At 32.5% G+C, this 25,328-nt stretch overlaps 2 protein-coding genes across 2 annotated transcripts; one reads left to right on the top strand and one right to left on the bottom strand.

Moving 5' to 3' along the window:
- Positions 1-2,522: 2,522 nt before the first annotated feature.
- On the bottom strand, positions 2,523-9,557 carry LOC128180447 (run domain Beclin-1-interacting and cysteine-rich domain-containing protein-like). Its single transcript, XM_052848571.1, has 11 exons — positions 9,443-9,557; positions 9,163-9,301; positions 8,781-8,864; positions 8,598-8,674; positions 8,251-8,315; positions 7,294-7,594; positions 5,467-5,545; positions 4,996-5,070; positions 4,632-4,725; positions 3,557-3,629; positions 2,523-3,032 (listed from the first exon to the last, which is right to left on the bottom strand). Exons 1-11 carry the CDS (start codon positions 9,493-9,495, stop codon positions 2,969-2,971), a joined length of 1,104 nt encoding a protein of 367 aa, XP_052704531.1. The 5' UTR covers positions 9,496-9,557; the 3' UTR covers positions 2,523-2,968.
- Positions 9,558-11,800: 2,243 nt separating this feature from the next.
- LOC128180451 (A disintegrin and metalloproteinase with thrombospondin motifs 9-like) lies at positions 11,801-25,270 on the top strand. Its single transcript, XM_052848578.1, has 6 exons — positions 11,801-12,391; positions 12,533-12,778; positions 17,838-18,109; positions 19,745-19,915; positions 23,743-23,896; positions 24,060-25,270. The coding sequence occupies exons 1-6, from the start codon at positions 12,325-12,327 to the stop codon at positions 24,098-24,100; spliced, it is 951 nt and encodes a 316-aa protein (XP_052704538.1). The 5' UTR covers positions 11,801-12,324; the 3' UTR covers positions 24,101-25,270.
- Positions 25,271-25,328: the final 58 nt, after the last annotated feature.

Below are 25,328 nucleotides of genomic sequence, written 5' to 3'. Positions count from 1 at the left end.
TCACTGTGTAAAGTCAGCACAACAGTCATAGCCGCATGTTTCGCATTTTACTTCTGATTCTCATGTACCTAACATAAGGGGCCTACATATTGCATATCAATTTCAACAAGAGACACCCCTCTAACTAATGATAATCATTAAAAATCATTTCATTAATTTTAGCAACACTCATAAGCCTTCAAGTACAGCAACTCTCAATTTTACAAAAATATTGTACTTTATTCGAAACTGTCCCTTGCTACCAAAATAACTTCAGAATGGTAAATCACACATCCGCGTACTTAAGGTCTTTCGATTGTCGTGTGACGTCATTGTGAGCAATCCGGAATATTTTATCGTTATCGGTTATAATAATAGTGTTATGTGGTGCATAGTTTTGCCAATATTTCTTTATTTATACTTGTGTTTAACATATTTTAAGCTATGTAAAGTGAAATGACACCAATGTTTAACAATTCATAGAGAGTAGTTTGAGTTGAAATCGCTGAATTCAATGAAAAACTGATAAAACCGTATATAGGCAAACTTGACAGAGACCACAATTCATAATTTTTTACCAGGCAAGGTAAACATTTCTTTGCAGATTTCGATAGGATATATAATGAATTACAAATGTACCAATTTTCAGTGAGTTTGAACCATTATTTCAAAAGTTATAGACGTTTTATGTTGCTAAACTGTACTTATTCATGGTTGAAAAATCGTATCAAAATGCACTGTAAATGTGATAGCTTTCATACTGGCAATTTTAAATGGCCTTAAAATGTTAAAATACTTAAAATAAAGGATTGCGATTAATTTCTTTTAAAAATTGCTTTATTATATCGAAATTAGTTAAAATAAATGTGATGTTTGATAAGAGAGCAGTCATTGCTATAACTGTCCTGATAGTGTACTTGTGTTAGCTCCTACAGCAGGAACAAAATATTTGCCACATACCAATATTTAACTTTAATTTGATTGTTTGCATATTAATCATCAAATTTAAACAAAAATTACACAGATTAAACCATAAAAACATCGAGGGTGGAGAAACCTTAACACCCACACGCGTTGTTTGACTCAAAATAAGCGTACCTTACTTCCAGCGTAAATAACCACTTTTATAGTATCACAAATCTAGTACATGAATATACAGTATCAAACAACTAGTATCCACAGTATCACTATTATCGACAATATCACTTAATCAGGTCCAAAAGGTTTTCCCGGAGAGCTAGAAATCTGCTGCCTAACTATAAACTGATATTAGTTTTTGATATAAATTCAAAACGATAAAAAATTAAAACGATAGTAAATTGAATAATTTATTTCAACACTTGATTTTGAATAATATTGCAGTATGTTGATTTCATTAACCAACAACACACAATGTCTGCAGAAATGAAAACTGGTATGTTGTATATAAATCATATTACTCTAACCTGCCTTGAATATACCATTAAAGTACCATTAATTGTACACAACAAGACAAGAATTATTGCATATTGGTTAACAATTATTCATGGAAAACAGTCAAAATATTGTTACATAATGTATATTTACTTTATGCTAAATATGTGAATGGTAAAGAATCCAAATGGCTAAAAACTTGAAATCAATTTTAGATGACAGTGGGTACAGTAATAATTGGATGAATAACCAAGTAGTTAATCATGATTGGCTAATCAAAAGCTTAAAACAAAAACTAACAGATCAGTTTCAACAAAACTGGGAATCAATCTGCAATAATTCTTCAAAAGGTGTTATATATATTAAGTTGTTTACTAATTTAGACTTTAGATGCCAACCGTATGTTAATTCTAATTTAAGTAATTATATGAAACAAGTTTTAGCTAGATTTCGAACTTCAAACCATAAATTACCTATTGAAACTGAGAGATGGAATGACATAGAAAGAAGTAACAGGTTATGTAATTTTTTAAACAGAGACAATGGAGATGATTTTCACTATATTTTGTGTTGCACTGTATTGAAAAACGAAAGAGAAAAGTATATACCAAATATTTATCTTTTTAGACAATATATTGTTAAATTTACCAAGCTTTTTTCCTCAAACAATGTAAGCTTATTAAGCAAGTTATGTAAATTTATAAGTATTGTTAACTAGAAGGCTTGGTTATTAATCTACATAATAAAAATTGTACATTAATGCTACATATATATTTTGTAGAGAACAACTATAATTGTTTACTTTTTTTCTCTACTTACGCATGAAGTATATATTGTGTATATGTTTGTCATATTCTCTATGTTGTAAATTACAACCAAAGAGATAAAATAAACTGTTCAACTGTTCAAAAAAAAGCGTACCTTACTTCCAGCGTAACCACTTTTACAGTATCACATATCTAGTACATGAATATACAGTATCAAACAAATAGTATCCACAGTATCACTATTATCTACAATATCACTTACTCAGGTCCAAAAGGTTTTCCCAGAGAGCTAGAAATCTGCTGCTTAACTATAAACTGATATTAGTATTTGATATAAATTCAAACGATAGAAAATTAAAACAATTGTAAATTAAATAATTTATTTCAAAATTGATTTTAAACAATATTGCAGTATGTTGATTTCATTAAGTAAACCAACAATACACAATGTCTGCAGAAATGAAAACTGGTACGTGGTATATAAATCATATTACTCTAACCTGCCTTAAATATAAAGCTAGCCAATAATAATAAACAGCTGTTAATGTTCCATAATGATATATAAAAAAAACATACATTTCAAAATGAAAATAAAAAGCATATTTTTTAATTGTATTACTGAGTGATCAGTTTGATTTGATTTAATTAATCAATGGTTTTATTTTATAGTTAAAAGGATAAATTCACTCACTTATATTATAAAAAAAAACAAATAAACTTTATACAGGATTTCAACAACAAAAAATTAAAAGATTAAATTCAAAGAAAAATATCACAATAATTGCACTATTTCACTATTAGTTGCAGTCTTAACTTCCGCTCTCTTCTTCTGAGGAATCAAAGATCTTCGTTTCCAGCAATTGTCTCTGCCTTCTAAAATTAAAACCAGAACTGCTGGAAAAACTTGCGCTAAATCTTTAACAAAGTTTCTATTATCTGTACATAAATCAAAAAAGCTTATCAAAAAGATATGCTAAACAGCTGACAACATCAAACCATTTTGATTGCAACCTTATGATTTAAGATTTTTACCTTCTCAAGATCGAATGTCAAATTACATCAGAAATCATAAAAATTTGATGGAAACTCTTTGTAATAAGCAAACTTACAAGGTAGATAAAATTACCATATTAATATATGTGCGGGATATTAACGGTAAAACGAAACCGGTATTCATTCTCCAAAAGGTCATTTTTCCAAGCCCTTGATACACGTTTATGATCAGAAATCAACATTAATTTGTAAAATAAAAAATTCTTTCTACTTTTACACCTTATTTTTTAGTTGTATTAGAAAAATCAACAGTTCTAAGCCAGGACCCACGTTTGTGTAGTGTATGATTTGATTTAGATTAATATAACACAACTTTTTTTGTTAATTGTACCATACTCAGTTACCTTGCTTCAATCCTGATACATTTGGGACACTTTCCCTCTACATAACACCCTTTATGGAAACATGATGTGCAATCTGAAATGAGTAAAATAAAAGAGCATTACAAATACACATTTAAAACTTTATTACTAATTTGGTAAATGGGAATCTATTTGTATATATCATGGATTTAATCATAGTAAACGCAAGGCTGATCTCTTAAAAGTGACCATGGGCCAGCTCATTTTGTAAAAATCATTCACACTTTTTCAATATTAGCTCTCTTTTTCTTAATCAAATATTACTGACTATACAAACAATGTTGGCAAGTGGCCCCTAGCACCCGCTCTGCTGAACACACCTCAGTTTTGGACAGCTACACAATTTTGAAGTTTATGAAATCTTTTATTTATGTTAAATAATCTTAATCCCATCATTATTATATGCAAATATGTATTTGTACATTTATTATGTCTAACATTAAATAACTGAAGTGTGTTAATTCCAATGTGTTGTTATTTACTAGCATTCAACATTCATTTGGAAAGAAATGAATGGATTTAAGGAAGAATAAGTATGTTGAATTGACTTGACAGTGTAAAGTTATGACACAAGTTAAATAAGACAGTATAGATGGGAACCTGGACAGATATTGAAGCAAATTAAGAAAATGCCACCTTCAGAAACCTAAGGGCAGTCTTACATTATTTTATAGACCATGCCCCAACCCATTTAAATTTCTCATTTCTATGAATATTCTCCAACTATATAAGATGTGCCACTCTGTAGTTACAAAGATTATGTTATGAAAATACGCAGCCATTTTTTTTATTTAAAAGCAACTTTGTTAAGACTTCCTCCATGTGAAAGAGCCAATCAGAATATGGAATAGAGTATTCATGAGAATGAGAAAAAAATTTAGGAAGTAAGCTCATAATCAGTGAGCAAGAATGGCCATGTGTTTCTAAGGATAAGGCAATGTCAACATTAACATGACTGGATAATTTTTTTACAATTGAGACAAAATATAAATCGAGTCAAAGCAATTGGTAATGACATGAGTAAAATCCATCTCAATTCATATAAAAACTAACAAACCTTTGCAAACAACGACAGTCTGCAACTGGAATGGGTAGATGATATCACTCTCATCTCCACACAGCTCACAGATGTAGCCAAAGCCCTGACAGAACTACAAATAAACAACAAAACTACAAATAAATAGTAAACATAATGTAGCCACAGCCCTGATAGAACTACAAATACTTTTGAAATATCCAGAAAAACTGTGAAAATTAATCAACACCCTTCATCATAAAATTTTGGTTTTGCATGGTTCTATCGTAGACTGCCTCCTAAGAACAATATAGATGAAATAAGCGGATCAAGCAAAGTGGACTTATAAAAGAGGACTTCTATATAGGACTGCTCAGGCTGACCGAGAAAATTTGTGCTGTCTTACCGAACACTGCTCCACGTGATCTATGGACTTTGTCACTAAATCCTTCAGCTTTGTCACTATAGAACTGTTCTTTATCTACACAAAATACAAAACTAATATACTCAATACTGAAATCTAAGGTTGTCTCTGAAACATAATAAGCAATAGATGCACTTACATTATAATAGCTCAAGTACTGTACATTTCTAATTTTATGCAAGAGTGTATTTCCATTTTTCCGCAGTTTTGTTTTGAACAGCCAGAGTTACAAACTTTTGTTGTAATTTTACACAGTTTACAACTGTCAAAAATAAAAGTGAGAATTCACTGACAACGATTCTCTTGATTTTTTGCTAACATTAACTCCTCGGTTTACCAGTAATTAGAAATGTACAGTATGTCACTGGAATTTGTGAAAAAAAATAAGATGTCATACAAAAACGATTTCCTTTAATACATGTTTAAACAATTTTCAAATCTATCAATACTCACACCAACAAGGTCACTAATGGAGTAGACGTCCACATCTTCATACCAATGTGAGGGCTCTGCATTTATATCACCAACCAGACTGGAAATAAATATCATTATTTTACTTTCAAGTTAAATACTGAAATCTGATTGGTTTAGATGCAATCTATAATTTGTTCTATTGGCCTCAGCGTTCGCAATACACTTGGCATAAAAAACACTTTATAAATAGTGCCTGTTTGGGAGGGTAACTGTTGAAATTGACACCTCGAGAAAACCATTGTCAACCGACACGAAGCGGAGGTTGACAATGGTTTTCTCGAGGGGTGTCAATTTTAACATTTACCCTCCCTAACAGGCACTATTTATTTTATTATACTGAGTGTCTTATTTTTAAGAAAATTTTACTGCTTTTTTATAGATATAAAGTGAATTCTACCGCGAACCGTACGTGCATAATTTACGCGCATGTAACAATTCATTGTGTAACCCGTTGCCAAGTGTGTTGTTAATGCAGAGGGTAATAGTATATAAATAGTGCCTGTGTGGGAGGGTAACAGTTGAAATTGACACCCCGAGAAAACCATTGTCAACCGACGCGAAGCGGAGGTTGACAATGGTTTTCGAGGGGTGTCAATTTCAACTGTTATCCTCCCAAACAGGCACTATTTATTTTGTTATACTGAATGTCTTTTTTAAAATTTTTAAGAAAATTTTACTGCTTTTATATAGGAATAACGTGAATTCTACAGCGAACCGTACGCGCATAATTTTCGCGCATGTTACATTTTTTAATGTTATCCGTTGCCAAGTGCGTTGCTTACGCTGAGGGTAATAGTAAATATTATTAACTGCGTCTTAACCAATCAGATTTCAGTATTTAACATGAAAGTATAACAAAATGGATTACCAACTGCGTTTAAACCAATCAGTTTCAGTATTTACATGTAACATGAAAGTATAATAAAACAAATTGTTACCGGTACATGCGCGTAAATTATGGGCGTACGGTTCTCCGTAGAATTCAACTTACTCCTAAAGTCAAAAAAATTAAGACATTCAGAATACAATGTAATAAAAGAAATATTGCCTGTTTGGGAGGGCATCAGTTGAAATTGACACCCCTCTTCAACGCATCAGTTGACAATGGTTTTCACAGGGTTGTCAATTCAACTGTTACCCCTATTTATATAATCATTTGTATATTTCAGTATCATACCTTATAAAGTTGTGACCAATAAACATGCAGTTTTTCAGAGTACAAATTCACGATATGTACTTGTGCTAAATCAAGCAAACAATATATTATTAAAATATAATGAAGACTCATAGATCTATCTTTCTGAAGAAAAGATTATATGGCAATCTTTCCATCTTAAAACAAACAGATGCAAGAAAAATTCACAAGACAATTTTTAAGTCCAATCTGATTTAAAAGTAAAGAGCTTCAGCATTAATCACATGTTAATATATGGCAAACAATAATTTTTCCCCATACCTCATCTAAATTATTTTTCCATATGCACTCTCCATCTTCATCAGTGCATAACAAACCTATACCCTTATCATGTCTATTTTCCTAACTTACATGTAATAAATGCTTTACATGTAGCATATTTAGGGATGTGAACTGCATGTGGAAATACAAATTATCACTTATGTCTATATGAATCTAAGTCAAGTTCAAGAGGCTAAAGTGGTCTTGTTAATTTTATAGTAGGCCAATAGGGAAGATTTTTTATCATCTACATACATGTATTTAGATGAGAAGCACCAGCTATGCATTTGTTATTAAAGATGATGAAAGGCATTAGAGACATGAAAAGTAAACCAATGGTTTCAACTCACCTTTCTGAATATTTACAAATCCTGAGAAATTTACACAGATACATGAGCTGCACTCTAAAAGCATGGACTGTCTCCAACAACTTCACTCGTTTGAACAGTGATGGATTAATTGTACTTAGGTTAAAATAAGGTTCATTAAAAATCCTTGAAAGTAATCTCCAAGAGAAATTGGACACTGGATACTGTTTAAAATCCCACTTCCTGATTATATGCCCCGGAATGTAGTTGATTTCGTTTCTATGACAACACTGACAAAAGTATTTCCCTAGATATTCACAGTATCGGAATCTTTTAATATAGGCTGAAATACAAGAAAAAGTATACTGTACGTGTGTTAAATATATAAACATACAGCATATTTACATATATTTTCCAAAATCCATTTGAATTATAGAATAACATGTGAAAATCATAAAACAAGTATCTGAAAGTATGGTAAATGACACTGTATAATTAACGGAAAGAGCTCTGTAACTGAACATTGAATAGATATTATAATTTCACCCATGCAGGGCCCCTTTGTCAGAGGTCATAAGTTCACCAGTTAGAACATTCTTCCTTTCTGATTCAAGAAAAAACAAATGTTTCAGTGAACATGTATAACATTGAAATATAAATCTGATTTATCAGGTATGGTGCATTTATCACAGGTAGGCCTTTACTCTGGCCCCAGCTCATAGTCATTGATATTATAAGTTCATGGTCCTAGATGTTATAACTTCTCTTCTGAAGAATACATACTGCTCAACAGGAAAGGATTAAATTGTACGTTTACAGTAGACACTGAAATATAAAAGCTCTGCAGTTTGTTGTCTAAAGACCCTTATAGAGTTTCCATGAGTTTTAACCTGTCTTTGCAATATTTGGCTGGTTGAAAACCAGTTAAATTTTCCTTAACTGAACCTTTTTTTATGCATTATGTGGCTGGTTCAAAACTGATTTTCCTTATTTGCTTACCTGGTTCAACTCGGGTTCCACATCCAGCACACCGGAAATTTTGCTTTGCCATAACAACAGCTCTCCTGAAATTGAGGAAATTCATCATTATGATGCACTGATCCTTACATTCACGGGTACAAAAGCACAATTTTTTAATTCTAGCAAGTGTCAGTATTTCATTTGGAACTAAAATAATCAAAAGAGATGCCATGAATTTAAAAATCTTTATTAATTATGATCATATTGGGTTTGTTTTTTACCAAAAGTTATTTCATATTTAACTTGGATTGTGAACATTGTTAACCGTGAGAGTCTTTCTCTAAATAGTACATGTATACCACAAAGACATTAGTCCTGGTATTTACTTTTGATATGGATGGATGTCAAAGATGATCTGTGATCTGGGAGGAGCCCATTCATTGTTCCCTCTCAATCTCAATGTCTGAAAGCATTTTAGAGAGAAAAAAATTCAAATGAAACCTAGAATTAGACATCATTGATTTTTTTTCGAACAGTAATATACGTGATATTTCTACTTTAGTCCTCACCCCAAACAGCGAGTTTGTGAATCCTCCAATCTCATTTTCAATATCATCTGGAGATACTGGATATGACTTTGGTAAGGGAAGTAACTGTCAAACAAAAGCAACGAAATAAAGTGTAAAAGTTTACATCAGGTAACCTTTAGATTTACTGTAACCTATAACGTTTGTCTGAGTGTGTATTCCTTTTGGCATTTTATGTAGAAAGCAGCTTCTGCTACATCAAGTTTATCACAAAATGCCAAGCATATATGTTTAGGAACACGTGAATCAAGAAATATGCTAATTCAAATCCACGCTAACTTGTTAAAAAATCAATTTACGCCAAATATTGTATGCACGTTATAAAATATATTTAAAGTAACCTGATTCTCTTCCTCTCACTCACCTCCTGTGGAGCCTCAGATATAGGTACCAGCCACTCCAGCTCGGATGCCTTTGGAAGCTGCTTTTCCGAGAATTTCTTTAACAACAAAATGGCTACCGACTCTGCTGACATGCCAGATTGGTCAGATATCTCCATAGAGCTGTACAAATAAGGATGGTGAATAAGACACAACGGACAAACTATACTTAGATTAAAATATCTGCTGAAATTGACTTAAAAACTATTCCAACTTTTACTTGTTCAAAATTGTACACATCATATAAACATATTCATACTGTACCTTTGTCTATCTGGCTTCACTTTCTGTAAATCTGGATCTTTAAGAAGATCCATGTAACATTAATTTCTACATAAAATACAGTTGCTCTCTCTCTCTCTCTCTCTCTCTCTCTCTCTCTCTCTCTCTCTCTCTCTCTCTCTCTCTCTCTCTCAAATTAAGAAACTAGTTATATATAAATATATTAGCTCAAACTAACATTAACGTAAAACAAAGGGTTCATGTTAAATTAACAGCTATAGAAGCTATGCACTGAACATGTTTCTTGAAAGTGAGGACAGTATTTTGGCATTTGTTGTCATTTCCTAAACTTTAATTTCTTACTTAAATAAAACAGTCAACAAACTGAATATGACTGGTCTGTCAGTAACCTGTTTAAAGAAACCTATTGTGATACTAGAAATGTTGGTTCAACATGGATTACCAGAAAACTTTACTTTATAATTCATCTTGTTTACTTATTACTTTTAGCAAGAGATTCAGATAAGTTCAGAACTCAAAGAAAATATTTGCAGATTTTTTTATCTCCTATATAAACTTTAAATGTTAAACTTTATAATTAGATAAATCACTGTCTGACCAATCAAAATTTGAAGAAAAATTCCATCTTCCTTTTTTTTTAGACTGGCTCGTAAGCAGTGAGAGGATTGAGTGCGAGTGCATACCTGAGTACAGGGAGGCAAGGGACAGTGAAAGACCCTCAGATTTGATCAAACTCAGATTGGTCTCCTTGTCTTGCTCATTGTCTGAAACTGAATCAGTCACACAATAAACTTTCCTGCTTGAATAAGAAACTTTACTTATCTAATTTTGATAACATTATTATGATTTTTTTTTACTCATTTTGAATCTCAATGCATCACCTCAATCATATTGGGTATGCAAAATACATGGATAAAAGATTTCAATATAGCAAGATATTAAACTCTACTTCAGAAGTCCGCATGAGAAATTTAAGAAAATTAGTTTAAATAATTCTACCATAGCAATAAAAAATATAATGATGGACAGACTTAATTCTGGTTCAGAAATGTCAACCTTGATAAATACATTTTATGAAATAAATTTATTACATACCAAGAAAGTAATTATCAAAAAATATCTTAAATCAGTATTAACAAACAAAAACTAATTCAGAAATAAAATGAAAACTCTTGCGTAACATAATCTAAATATCAGTGCATTTTGCAGTGTCGGGGATAGCATATACCGTAATACAGTATTCGGCGATTTTTGTGCTAGACAAATATGAATGTCCATCATCTCTGCAATTTTGAACTTAAATCTTTCACAGTTTATGAAAACCCTCTGAAATTCATAAAAACGTGAATATCTCAAAACCATAAATGACTCATCAACAAAAAAATCCAAACATTATTAGTTTAATCTCCTAAAAAGCGGGGAGACATTTTCGAGAATTTGCGCGCACTAAATTATCATAACTCCTATATGACATCATTTGGAACGGAGACACTGTGTGCTGTTTTGCCCTGTCTTGAATTCGCTCAGACAAAGTTGTATTTATAGAAAAATAATGTGAAATATAGCAATTAGCCCAGTCTTAAATTTGCCTGCTAACAACAAACGGTAACGTGACGAAAATAAAACGGGGGTTAATATTTTCCTGTCTTCAGTAACTTTAACGAAATGTTTTGTCATAATTCAAGAGATTGCTGGTAAAGTTAAGGAGGATATTGTCCCATCCTTCAATTAGTCATTTTGTCTCTGCAGCATAATAATAGGAAGAAACTAAGCTAAAACAGAAGGGGTTTCCTTTAAAAAATGGACGACCTTAATAAAGAATGAAAAATGAAAAACAAAAGAAAAACAGTAAGCTCTTTCGCTGAAGACGGAAGACGGAAGACCTTAATTAGAAACAAAATTATAAGGTCTTTCTTTGAAAACGGGGAACCTTAATTAAACTATTAAAGCTGACATGAATTCATAAATACGCATTATTTCCCTTTTATCTCCGACTACCGCCATATTAGTTGTCGATTTCCATTGTTCTGCTCATCGCTACACACCCCCTATATAATGCCGAGAGCACTATTCATGCTTCACCGCATTCAGGTATTTCATTCACCCGAACACGTTACCTTGGACGAAAAGACGTGTAGAAATACGTCTGGAACAAAAATGATATGACAACCACTTCACTGGCAAGGCATATCCAATGAATGACGAAACAAGCAGAAAATCCAGCCACAGATACTTCAAAAGTCCTCGATAAGTGTAGATCGTTTTCCTGTGTATAATATAACATCGCACATACGCAAACTACACACTGTGGCAGATCGAGCAATGTCAATGATCGCATGGATTTTTAGAAACGGAGCGTGTTTGTAGGAACGAATGGAAACGATTTTACGTTGTTACTTTCTTGGATTGACTATCATTAAGCTACAGTGTTGGATGTACTGCCGCTGGGGTTTTAAAAATGATGCAGACGTTATGCATTCTGTATGAACGACACACGTGTTCGATGTGCATGCGAAGTAAGGCAGCACTCTATGTGCAAAATATTACGGATACCTTGGAAAATCTTTCAAAGAATAAATATATTTTGTATTTTATTGATTGTTGATTCTTTTATTATTTATTACAAACATTTTACTACATTGTGTAGTTCATGCATTCAGAAGTCCGTGCAACCTGAATGCCTCGATCAAAAAGCAACCGACCGTAACTTTATCAACCGGTATATATACCCCAGTGACAGTAGAGGAGCGATCAAAACTAATATGGCGACCAAATGCTTTTCTGAATTCATGTCAGCTTTAAGATCTGAAATCTACGGGGTCTCTTGGAGAAGTGCAAAAGATCAATGATTAGTGTCTTCTCAAAAAATTGAACTCAAGTTGCATTCGTCCCATTGAAGAGTGATGACACCGACAGGAAAAATCACGGCATTGCTCTTAATTTTGTTACGAGATTCATTTGGAAAACTGGGTATGTTATTTCTCTGTAGTATTACAAAAATGAATTATTTAGTTATCAAAAGAAATAATGTATCAGCTTTCATTTATACGTATGTAAATTTTAAACAAATATGTCTTTGCAATTTTCAGTATTTTTCACTTGCTTTTCCAGATGAGGTTTACCTTACAAAAACTAGAACAAGGCTAGATCTTGTTGAACCTTCCTTGTCGATTTGGTCAGGTCCTATATTTGGGATATTCAAATGCAGTTTTATCTGCCTTCAGGAACCACAATGTGTATCATTACTGTTCAACGAAACGACAAAATTTTGCAACCTTTTCAACGTAATATACGATGGTGACGAAAGTGGAAACGTGGAGAATTACTATATCATAAGTGGGAAAAGTACACAGTTTGGTAAGTTGAATAAGTTATAAAATTAAGTTATCAAATCCTTTTATTTGAGATGCTAGTACAACTAATTTACTTTTTATCTCAGTTGATCAAGCTATAAAAATCGCCCATCCTTAAGGTGATTGCAACAAAAGGTTTTGCTGTATAATCCGATCTAATGACATATTCTATTGATCTTATATAAAAACGACAGAAATTGATTAAACAATTTTACGATTTTTTAAATCATATTAGTGATTTTTGCGCAAATACCGCTGAAAACTGGGAGACAAGAATAAAAGTTAGTCAACTTTTATATCATATCACCATGCCTTGAAACAAAGAATTTAAGTTTTAAAACACCAAAACATAAACACTAAAATTAGCAAGTTTGATTTGCTTCCGATTTTTACAATGCGTGACTTGCCGAGACAATACCGAGGTGTCATTGTACTGAACGAAGAAAACGAGGTTTGATAATGCTGAAAAAATGTATGCATTTGATATTGATATATATCTTATTTGATTTGATCATATTTTTATTGTGTGGTTTTACAGTTGAGATTGGGCACAAGTTCTGGAACTTAGATCTTCCTCTCCTTAATCAAATAAAATCATGATACAATATAGTTATTGACTACACAACCTATAGAAGTCAATGAAATAAATATTAATTACACAACACATAAAGATCAATAAAATTATAACAAGGCAAACTGAATCATATTTAGCCTAGTAAACAGTTGTGATTTTACAGATGTACATATAATTTGAGATCATGTAAATCTTTCGTTATTTTTAATGAAGCAATGAACAAATGAAAATAAATGATTTAATTGGTATCACTCTTACATAATCCACTGTCAGCCCAGAAAAAAATATTGGTGTTACAAAGTTTCAATTTATAATTTGAAATATTTCGTTAAACAAATTATTTCCAATGTCTGCTTACTTACATGTTACACATGTGAATAAAATAGTGATAAGTATCTTTAGATTTACCACATAAGCACAGAGAGCTATTGATGATATTACAACAATATTTTGCATTTTCTAGTGTCTTTTTCTGTGATAACACTACGAATCGATTTTGTAACATGTAGTCTAAAATATTCAAATGACGAATTGTTAGGGCCCAAGCGAGGTTTGCATAATTAATTTTCAATTGTACATTTTTCTAAAAATGATATTGATTGACAGTTTTTATTGCTTCAATTTAAAAAGGAAATCCCTTTTAACAACGTTGCAACAATTCAATTTTTATGTGCACGATTCAATCGAAAGAACAAATGGTTATCGATAAGTTATTCATATATAACCTTTAGCATATTTGTTCTTCCTAATGTTACGTCTGAAGGAGGTTAGTGAAACAATGTTGATATGACATTTTGTATTTTACGAAATGGGATAAACTTCTAACTAAACACACTTTCTAGCATTTGGAAAGATCAGAACACATACATATATACTTTAAAGTTAATTGATAAGAAATGATTTTTTATTTCTCAAATTATGGATATTGATACAATCCTTAACGGGTGGTTTTTTCCAACGATTTTCTTAAAATATTGTGCCATCTCCTTCTCTAAAGATGTAAACATATACATCATACTGTTGGCCCGTTTGATATTATCGAAATCAAATGCAGACATTTTGTACAACATTCAAGAGTAAAACTATCCAAACAAATCTTAAAAGGGTTCCATTGTAAGCAGACCGGTGCTCACATATGTCATTTATGATTTAGCAGGGACTTACATTTTTTTTTTATTTATCATAAAACCTTAAGACAATTTTTAGACGGTGGCTATAAATAGCCCCGGTCTATTGCTACCGTCCTGACCGGAAGAGTATTTCTCACGGGGATCCTAGCGGATAAGGAACAATAACTTTGTTAGGTATGCAGTGTTACAGACAATGTTTTATCTATGTGTCGATTTCAGTATGAGAACTAATTTTAATCTTATCAGATATTTTAAGCATTATAGCAGCTAATTAGTTTGTACATATATTTAAATAATTTATGAAATTGTGTTTTATTTAAATTGGCCGTTACCCTGTCTGCTTACGCGTTATCGGTAATTTATGCACCAACTGCCAGTTGTGACGTTAAACTCTGTATCAGGGCTGCATAAACTATATCACTGCGATAATTTGCTAAGAGATCTCACAATAATCGCTTCTTGTTTTTTTATGATGTAAACAGTTGTCAGAAACACACTATTTAAACAGGTTTGCCATTTCATATTTTAGCAATTTTTCAACGAAATAATTTTAGTTGAGGCAGACTATTTATCTTGTTGTAGCTTATTCCAAAGAATTCACAACAGATACTGACAATGAATATTACATAAATTACATTTTATTGAACTTCAACCGATCAATGGCACACTTTCTTCTACAAGTGTGCATGTGTTTTCAAACATACAAAAAACTTGAAATTTACGATACAAATGTGTTTAATTTTGGACTGACCTGTGATTTACATGAACCTTATTTTGTAACCCACGCAGTCTGTAGGAACATTAATTTTATTACAGGAACCTCAATATTCATCAGACAATATTTACTACTGAATTTGACGCTTTACTTGCTGCTGACATTTTCTCAAACACGCTAATCGATTGACCTCGGATTGTAAAATTCACGTGCAAATCGAGTCGCCATTTTACAATTTTACATATATAAACAAACCACGTTTTACGATGTTTCAAAGATTTTCAGTTCAGATTTTTTGTAAGCAAATAAGGGATTGATGACATATGCTGTAAAACGTCTTATGGATTTCACGGCGTGTCAGCTCGTGTATCTCTAAATAATTTGCAGCAAACGCTAGCTTTTTGTGAGAAAAAACAATCGGTTCAACTCATGCAATAGTCCATATACATATATGGTACATTGTGAACGGTTATGTAAGATATAATAATCTTGTTTACTAAACAGTTTCTGACGAATTTTGTTCACAATAAACTGAATAACGCAATTTGATGAGCGAAGTACAATCTGTGACTTTAATCCATATGCGCCCGTCGACGTCTATGCTATTAGAGAACCTTTTCTTTGGTTTTGGGGGGATTTTTTCACTAACAGATAACATTATTACAAATGTACGTAAATATCGCCCCTTTTGTTCTCAAATAATTTTTATCTCGCGAGTACAACTCTATTTTGAGCTTTTTCAACTTGGATTTTGTTTGTTTGGTTTGTTTGAAAACTAATTTTGAATAATTAATCAATATTTGTAAGTTTACTAGAAGAGTTTAATGTAGCAAGTAAATTATGCGTGTTAAAGTGTACTGAGAAGCGATAAAATATACATGTGACTTTCCCAAATCCATTCAAATGATTTGAATGAATCTATAGCTAAATACAATTAATGATTAATGAAACTGCCGCGACTGTATATTGTATGCTATTTTTTTTTCTTCAAATTTTTATTCATTTTCACTGTGAGCAAATGGAAATAATCCACTAAAGTCGAAGATAAAATATTGATTAACTCTTCTGTTTCATGATGACGTGCATTCCAAAAGCAATACCAGTTTTATGAAACATGTTCTTGTAAACTATTCCGTTTTCTTTACACCTAAATGTATTCACTGACTATGAGGACAAAAGCAAGTGTGATGGTCCACAAGACTGCAACTTTTTCCCCGTGAAGAAATTGACGGAAAGTGCTGTCGAGAGGGACAATAAACATTCTACATGTCTACCAAATAATTATTAAAAACCTGATATTATTATATCCAATCCACACTTTTCAAAAGTTGTTCCCCTTTACGGGGTCAACCCAAAGGTCAAAAGGGAAAAAACCAAAAATCCCCTTTTTATACAATCAAATATTTGGGCGTACTGTGATGAAATCGCTTTGGATTTGATTTATTCATTCAATATACATACAAAATACATACATGTAGTACATGTATTACCGAAAACGGAGTTTTAATGTCAACTTATATAGATACAAACATGTAGATACAAACGTCTATACAACAAAGGCTACTGTGATAAATCTATAGGTTTTCCCCAAAGATGACGATAAAGAGACACAACATTTGTAAATTGTGGATTGTGATCACAACTACGATTTCCACAGAATTATCCATGTAGGAAACTCATGACCAGTTGTGCGAGTAAGCGTTAAGTATTAGTACATGAATGAGATACTGGCTTTGGATTTTCGACAACAATAATTATCATACATGTAATATGCCACTTTCAAACGGCGCCACCGTCTAACAGTACTTTCAGTACTTTGATTTTTATCATAATTCCTCACTGACACCCTTCTGGCGGAAACACCGCAATCAGGCTCATTAAACACTTAACAAAAAGGTGATTGCTGGGAAAGTTCAAGATATGTTGACTGAAATATTTTCTCATCATTTAATGGGTCATTTTGTCTCTGCAACAACAAGGGCAAAAGGGACGAAAATAAAACGGGGGTGAATAGTTTCCTGTATTCATCCATTGAGCCGAAGACCCTGTATTTATTCCAGTCAGGCTCATTAACACTCTCTGATATACACGTGCGGTAATCATTGCGATGTCAAGAAAAAGTTCACACATAATTCAACGTTTTTGCTATAGGTTCATATAAGGAAATGTATTTGCAAATCACAATATTTTTCAACGATTTTGAAATATAGAAATATATGTTGCAAAAATCCCCCAAAAAGTATTTTAATCAATGAATTTTCTCTCAAATTCAAAATTACAGTTTTTAATTAACATACTTACAGACCGTGTGTTTTTATCTACTCGTGTTTGCATTTTTTACTTATTTCTTATATTTAAGTCTGAGAAAAGCAAAACGTTCAGAATTAATGTAAATATTTAAGATATAAAATAGCAATAATGTTATTATTAGTATGAAATAATGCAACCGTCAAACGATAAGCGCGTGCAGTAATCATTGTGCTGTCATGAAAAAGTTCACATACATGTAGCATTTAACGTTTTCGCTATTCCATAGGTTCATAGAAGGAAACATTTTTGCAAAAGTAAATATTGAAACTAATGCAAGGAATGCTGATGTTAAACATATTTATTTTATCTTAAATATTATTTGAATATTTTTCAGTGCCAGCATCCTGCTTGGACATCATTACATACGCTAACATAACGACAGATGGGGATTACTGGATTTATCCAATGGCAGCCAATGGGAGGCGAACCAAGATCTTTTGTCACGACATGGCAAATGAACCTTCACATTTCATCACCTTAAAATACACGAACAGCTTTGTTCAACACGATGGCTCAAACTGGATAGTTTCTGATCGAACATGCCAATCCAGTCTGAATCCTCCTTTAAAACAAGTGGAGTTTACCAAAATTAAAATACAAATAGAGGTTTTCGAACTTTTTTTATCAATACTCTATACTGTGGTTTCATTAATATTCAAGGGTATCAATTTTTGTCGATAAAGTGAAAATCACAGTTTCAAGAATACGTAAATTCGTGGCCAATGACCCTATCAATACAAGATGTTAATAAAAATTGCACTTCAATGAACACTTAATTTCGTGGATCAACTTAATAACGAAATCCACAAAATTAGTATTCAACGAATATTGATGAAACCACAGTATATTTCTTAATTGCAAATACATTAATCATGAGGCTTTAAGTATTTTAGAAAACGTTATTGCAGATATTCATTCCGATATTTTCTTGTTTGGTGTTTTAGATAGATAACGATTAGTTCACATATAGAATAATAATATAGACACGTGCATCGAACGTATGTATCTGACAAAATATTGTGGCAAACAAGATAAACTGGTTTAATTTGTTCATAAATAATTTTATCAACAACAAAAAGCAACATTAAATTGAAACTTATACCATTATAGCACATATGTACAAAATAAAAAGACCTGAGCTTTGTTTAATTAAAAAACAAAGAATTCCAACCTCTGTAGCTCGCTTGTAACTCGGTTTCTGACTTTCAGATTTTGCCAAGGTATTTAAAACACCCATATTGACTATTCTAGACATTAAAAATGAAAAAGAAAATGGAGAAATTTGCATTCAAATTGTCTAATTTTCTTTAAAAGAAAATGCTTTTAAATTGAATTTGAAACAAAGGGAAACTTGGTACCAGTTTGTTATATTGAATGAATTTTATGTTTTTCTTTTGCACGAAATAACCAAAAATACACACTTGCGCGCGCGTTTTTTTAAGTCCAATATGTTGCATAAATATATCAATGTAAAATAAAAAATAAACGCATTAGTCGTTATTGTAAAATCTACTTAATCTTGCTTTCTGTCATGAGCGGCTGGAAAAACTGGTTATCTCAAGCTTCCTTACTAATAACAGTTTAAAGGGACTTGGACACGATTTGAGCTCAAAATTTTCAAAATTTATTTTTTCAATTTTTATGTCTAGAATTGTTAATATGGATGTTTTCAATGCTTTGACAAAATTTAAAAGTCAAGTATCGAGTTACAAGCGAGTTAAAGAGGTTAGAATTCTTTGTTTTGTAAACAAAGCTCGAGTCCCGTTAATGTTCACATATTCGTTGTATTGGTATAAGTTTCAATCTAATATTGCTGTTTGTTGTAATGAAATTATTTATGAACCCACTGAATCAGTCTATCTTGTTTCCACAAGTTATTTTGATAGAGAAATTGCAATTTCTTTACTTTACAGTATTTGTAAACAAACTTATAAGACTCGAGCTTTGTTTACATAACAACAACTTCTTTCCTCTGTATCTTGCTCGTAACATGACTTCTAACATTCAAATTTTGGTGAGTCATTCAAAATACAGAAGTAAACTATTTTATACATAGAAATCAAAAATAAAATTTTCATTTGAAATCGTGTCCAGGTCCCTTTAATACATTACACTATACATATTTCAGTAAAGTGTGGAAATTTGCTAAATTAATTGTAGATTAATATTGTGTTACTTGTTCAATAACTGTTGGTATAACTGTGTCAAAAACACAAATGCAGTTTATTTGTTGTTTTACAGGACATGGTGGTTAATGGAACAGACTACACGTTCACTTCCGTGATAGGATCACCCACAACTAAGTACGGAGAGTCTTGGGATTGTAACGGACCCTACTATCTTAATCCATGTCCTCATTTTGGACATGCGGTCATTGACACTAGAGGAACTGGACTGATTGTTGACCCTAGCGTAAGATCGAGGTTTATTTTAATATGCTTATATTTCATTGAATCATCATCAGCGACTATCTTGAATTTCAAACTATACACTAATTAGTTAAATTTTAATTAATCGCTTCACTATTTATTCAGGAATAATAAATATTATGTAATCCTATACTGGTCAACGTTTCTAACGCCCTACTTTTAATATTCTACAATCTAAAGAAGTTTAACATCAGTTTTATTGCCGATGCCACAATAGTCTACTGTTTAAAATGCTCAACAGTTCATGTCAAAAAATAGTAATAGAGTAAGTAATTCCCGAACATGACCGTATTTGTTAAAAAGCGTGGAGCGAGTGTTCGAAATGTTTTTCGGAGGAATTTTTCAAAATGACACGATACGATAGGTTTCTGTCTTTAACTGCTCATAAAGAAAAACATACAATCAATTGAGTAAATTCTGTCTTATGTCTGTCTGTCCAAAAACCTTCAAGATCAGTTGGCGTGGTCTAATCAGAGCGCGATTGAACTGAACTTTATTTATTTTACAACGATTGATAAACAAGTTCTACAACTTATATTAATATCTCTCGTTGGCACGGATGTTAGCGCGAGGGGGTCATTGGTGTGGGAAGAAGCCGGAGTACCCGGAGAGAACCCACGTGTCCAAGCGGGCGACCGCCAAACCCTATCACATACGACCTCTGTCGATCACGGGGATCGAACTCGGGTCGCAGCGGTGAAAAGCGAGTGTATTGTCCACTACGCTACCTGGACACCGCGCGATTCACGATAGGTATTTTTTTCTATCACAATATGTTTGCTTTATTAACTTAAAACATTTAAAAATGATGTGCTAAACAATAAAACAGTATTCTAAATTCAAAATATTCATCAGAGATCACTTAGAGGTCTTTACAGACAACCCAAAATCATTCTAAGGCTGGTCGGGAACTTTAATGCAACCGGAAGTATTAAAGACTTACTGTAACCAGATAGCCATGCTTAGACCTTAAATTGTTAGTATGACAAATTAGTCATTATGATACTTATATATACCTTGTCTTGAAACTAATGTACTGCTCAATTAATTGTTGTAATGATGACTAATAAAATGAACTATGTGACTCTTGTAGCCCTGCGCAGTAGTCCTAAATGTAACCAGGTACGGAATGCAGGCACTGTAAAATCCAAATTGAAAATATATAAACAAGTTATTAACAAATTGTCATATTTGGCGATTTTGTGCCTGCATCGATATCCCTGATACTGCAAGTTAGTCATGCAATTCATGTTCTGCTTAATTAACCTTTGCAACCTATAAGTCATGTATGAATGAATGTCTCTAGCTATGACCTTTTAATATTGTACGAAAGCGATGCATCATCGTCACGCAGGACACTCAAAACCTGCACCCCAATACTCTTTGATTGACAGTTCTGACAGTCTTGTTGCTGTATTTGGAAACAAAACATAATTCTGGAATGTAAATATATGTTCACTCATGATCAGTACAGGTGGGCAGAGCCAATCAGATCTATTGATCAAGAGTATGAAAGTATATATCCCTCTGTAAAGTGAGAGAGAAGGAGATTGCGATGAAGTTCAAGATTAAATCAGAGATTAGATCAGAGAGAGACAAGACTATAAATTGAAATCTACACGTTGTAAAATAAAAGTGTTAGTACCAACTAACATTAGATTTGTCTGACGTTAACTTGAAGTAGACAGAAGGCTTTCACTACCATGAAGGCCAAAACGCCACGTAACGACACGTTAAAGGGTACCTGCAGCCCAGCCGATGTGAAACATATGTTAAAGAGTTTATTTACCAAAATCTAATGCAAAAAACCGCATCGAAATCGGTGCAAAAATAACGGAGTTACGCCTCTTCAAAGTGGCTATTTTTACCTGCTTTGGGAAATCTAATCAAGAGAAAACAGAATTAGGCGATAACGAGGCTTCAGCGGAAGTGACGTCACGAGGTCAACAGGAGGGAAATTTCCTTTCAAAGCTATACAAATTAAATTCAATTTTTCAGCCAAAATGATTGATATAGGTCTGATGTTTTGACTTATCTTGTTATTTTAAGTATTGTAGATCTAGAAATTTGTATCCGTTATTATTTTACTACAATCGGATTTCTTTTAAAAGGATTTTAAAATTTGTTATTCTCGTCGCCTTTTTACCGATGAATACGATATCTTAACACGCTTACATAAGCAAATTCATGTTCATTATTCATTGTTTGATTACATAATATCCTTTCACACACGAGTGATCCGAGACAATGACACAAGTAAACAGGTAAACTAACGAAGCCACTGTTCCAGACACATGTGTATCTGGGGTATGTATACACAAGGTACACGAGTCTGGTGAACGAAGAGAGGGTTTCACACCTCTAGGCGGGTAAATTGATTGGTGTATAATTAGCTACTCAATTGTTAAAAGATAAAACAGAGAAATAAATTAGACTGTGTAAAATCAAGCATTCGTCAGCTAAAACATGTGTATAGTCCGTCAATCAGAGATCAAAGAATCGTGCATGATACTATTAAATAGTAAATCTAATGTTCGAAGTAAATGCCTTTATTGTTACTTATCTAATCACTTCATAATGACTAAATCATGCAGCCATCTTGGACTTTCGCCTTGATCCGTTTATAATCCCGTGTTTGTTTGTTAAAGAATGCATACTGTTTTGATTGTTATTGGTCCGATATCAATATTTTTGAATAATCGGGCGACATCATTTGTAATTTTATGCCTTATACGAGGAATAGACCCCGAGTTACCTTTTACGAAATATCATTATGTATTATCAATATTATTAATCAGTTAATAATGTCACTGAGAAATCATTCGAAAGAATGACAATATTAACAAAATATGTTTCTTATAACAATAATGCTTTGATTAATTGTCATTTTGCTACATATGGTGTGCATTTATATGTAAAATGTGTTACACATTTGACGAAATTCATGAAGCAAACAATTGTCCGAATTCGGCATTTTTGTTCGATAAAATACGGGTTAAACTCAAACAACAGTATAATTAGTCTTCCAGGGTTGATAAGGAAATAAAACAACAGAAAAAAAATGTTCATATATCGATTAAACAATGCAAGAAAACGAACAGTTTTCATACGATATTCCTGTTTCTCATACAGCGGCGTTGACCCCGTGACGTCACAGTTCATCTCGCGCCAAATCGGCTTGATTCAAAACTCGTTCAGGTGTGAAATCGGGTTTTCCCAAAATATCTCGAAAACTACTTATGCGATCGCTTTAAAATTTTCAGGATGATGTTTTTACACATAGATCTCCATTATATCAAAAATTGACCGGCACTGCAGGTACCCTTTAACATGACCGCTACATTAGGGTAACTAAGCTCTTTGAAATACACCGAACGGCACGTGCAACTGCAAGACAAACTTTTGAAACATAGCCATGGCCTGTATGTATGGGACGAGATAAACACGAGAGTGAGACAGTTCCTCAGCATTAGAATTTAGCCAAACTAGACCACATAAATGGAATAATCTTCCACAAAAAACGAATTTTATTCAATTGTGGGATCTCTTTTAGGAGATGTTTTTGCGATTGGGTAATGCACTAGGTATTATTGTTGTGATTTTTATATCGTAGTGTACCTTTACTTTATTATAAAGTCCTTAAATAAAGTTCGATCGAGTTTTTTTTAATGCCATGTTACAGTATTCTTTAAATTTAATTATTGGTATGGTCAAAATAATTAAAATTAGGAACAAAGTAATACAAATACTTGCCTGGGGCGTTAGAAAGTATGAAATAATTGATGTATAGTAAATTAATATCGATTTCAGATAACGTTTGGTTTACTTGCGCAACATCAGGCTGAAATGAAAGACTTCATCAGATCAGCTGACGGTTCTCAGATATCCTTCCTGTGCGCTGGGTGGTGCAGCATATGTGGACCAAAGTCTGGACCAATCAAATTGCTTCTTTCTACGGAGTTTAGTAAGATATTTTAATATAGAGAAATATGAAAAAGTGAATTTTTAAAATTTCAAAAATTTAAAATTACAAATAAAAAAAATGATCGAAAATTTACGCAGTAATATCTTAATTTTATACATGTAAATAAGAGAGAAAAGAAAAGTATATTTATTGAATATCTCAGTTTCAGCTACTGATGCACAGCCCGCAATTTGTCGCAAGTAAAAGATGTTTTCCGGTTTCAGGATCCATATCCATAATATTTTCAAATTTTGTGCTTTGTTTGAAATAAGTCATAATTATTGATTTAAAAAACAAAGTCTGATTTTTGTATAAACACATTTTTTGATTGTAGATCATGAATATTTGTTGTAAATAAGAAAAAATAATATTTCCCATCAAATTAACTGGATATAGTACATTCAAGTACATGTAGTACTCTAGCGCAGATCCAGGACCATGTAGAAAAACACCCACGACTTGACTTCTAATAACTACAGAGCCAAAGTACTAGTATCTACATTTACAGTACTGTAAAGGTGGTGATTTACGCGTGGGGCAAGTTACACGGTAAGCTAAAACCGCTTAAAAAAATCCCCGCGTATAGTAAAGGTGGCAGGGGACAGTTTTTTTTATACAATTCATTGTAGCCAAGGGATGCATGTCTTCGGAACTCTGTAACTAGAATTTCCTCAGTTCCCATTCAGCACAAATACCTTTAATTCACTCTTTATAAGGCCAATCACCAACTTCTGAAGAAAATTACTAATCAAAACCTGTAAAATTCTCTACATACTGGTTTTTATGAGATTTTGACCCTTTCATATTTTGCTAATTTTTCATGATTTTTCAGCTTTTTAGACCTCCCCCAGCTAATTCCCTGCAGAGGGTTGACCTTCCGTACCGCGTGCATGTTGCACTATCACAAACTTACCGGTGTATAGTTTTCAATGTCCCATCCACCTACTTTTCGTGTTATTTTACCTCCCGTCTGTAACTTGCAATTTCACTGTGTAAAGTCAGCACAAAAGTCATAGCCGCATGTTTCGCATTTTACTTCTGATTCTCATGTACCTAACATAAGGGGCCTACATATTGCATATCAATTTCAACAAGAGACACCCCTCTAACTAATGATAATCATTAAAAATCATTTCATGAATTTTAGCAACACTCATAAGCCTTCAAGTACAGCAACTCTCAATTTTACAAAAATATTGTACTTTATTCGAAACTGTCCCTTGCTACCAAAATAACTTCAGAATGGTAAATCACACATCCGCGTACTTAACACCCACACGCGTTGTTTGACTAAAAAAAAGCGTACCTTACTTCCAGCGTAAATAACCACTTTTATAGTATCACATATCTAGTACATGAATATACAGTATCAAACAAATAGTATCCACAGTATCACTATTATCGACAATATCACTTAATCAGGTCCAAAAGG

The sequence above is a fragment of the Crassostrea angulata genome, chromosome 4 (genome assembly GCF_025612915.1).
Source record: "Crassostrea angulata isolate pt1a10 chromosome 4, ASM2561291v2, whole genome shotgun sequence".
NCBI classification, from domain to species: Eukaryota; Metazoa; Mollusca; class Bivalvia; order Ostreida; family Ostreidae; genus Magallana; species Magallana angulata.
The sequence above is the reverse complement of the archived record's forward strand: the minus strand, read 5'-3'. Positions and strand labels throughout refer to the sequence as shown.

Bases quoted from the DNA above. Each gene is read 5' to 3' on its own strand.
- LOC128180451 (XM_052848578.1), top strand. From the start codon at position 12,325: ATGACACCGACAGGAAAAATCACGGCATTGCTCTTAATTTTGTTACGA. The intron at 12,392-12,532 runs GTATGTTATTTC...TTGCTTTTCCAG, and splicing joins AGATTCATTTGGAAAACTGG to ATGAGGTTTACCTTACAAAA. The intron at 19,916-23,742 runs GTAAGATCGAGG...TATCGATTTCAG, and splicing joins GACTGATTGTTGACCCTAGC to ATAACGTTTGGTTTACTTGC.
- LOC128180447 (XM_052848571.1), bottom strand. From the start codon at position 9,495: ATGGATCTTCTTAAAGATCCAGATTTACAGAAAGTGAAGCCAGATAGA. The intron at 5,546-7,293 runs GTGAGTTGAAAC...ATTTATTTCCAG, and splicing joins ATTTGTAAATATTCAGAAAG to TCTGGTTGGTGATATAAATG. The intron at 4,726-4,995 runs GTAAGACAGCAC...GTTTATTTGTAG, and splicing joins ATCACGTGGAGCAGTGTTCG to TTCTGTCAGGGCTTTGGCTA.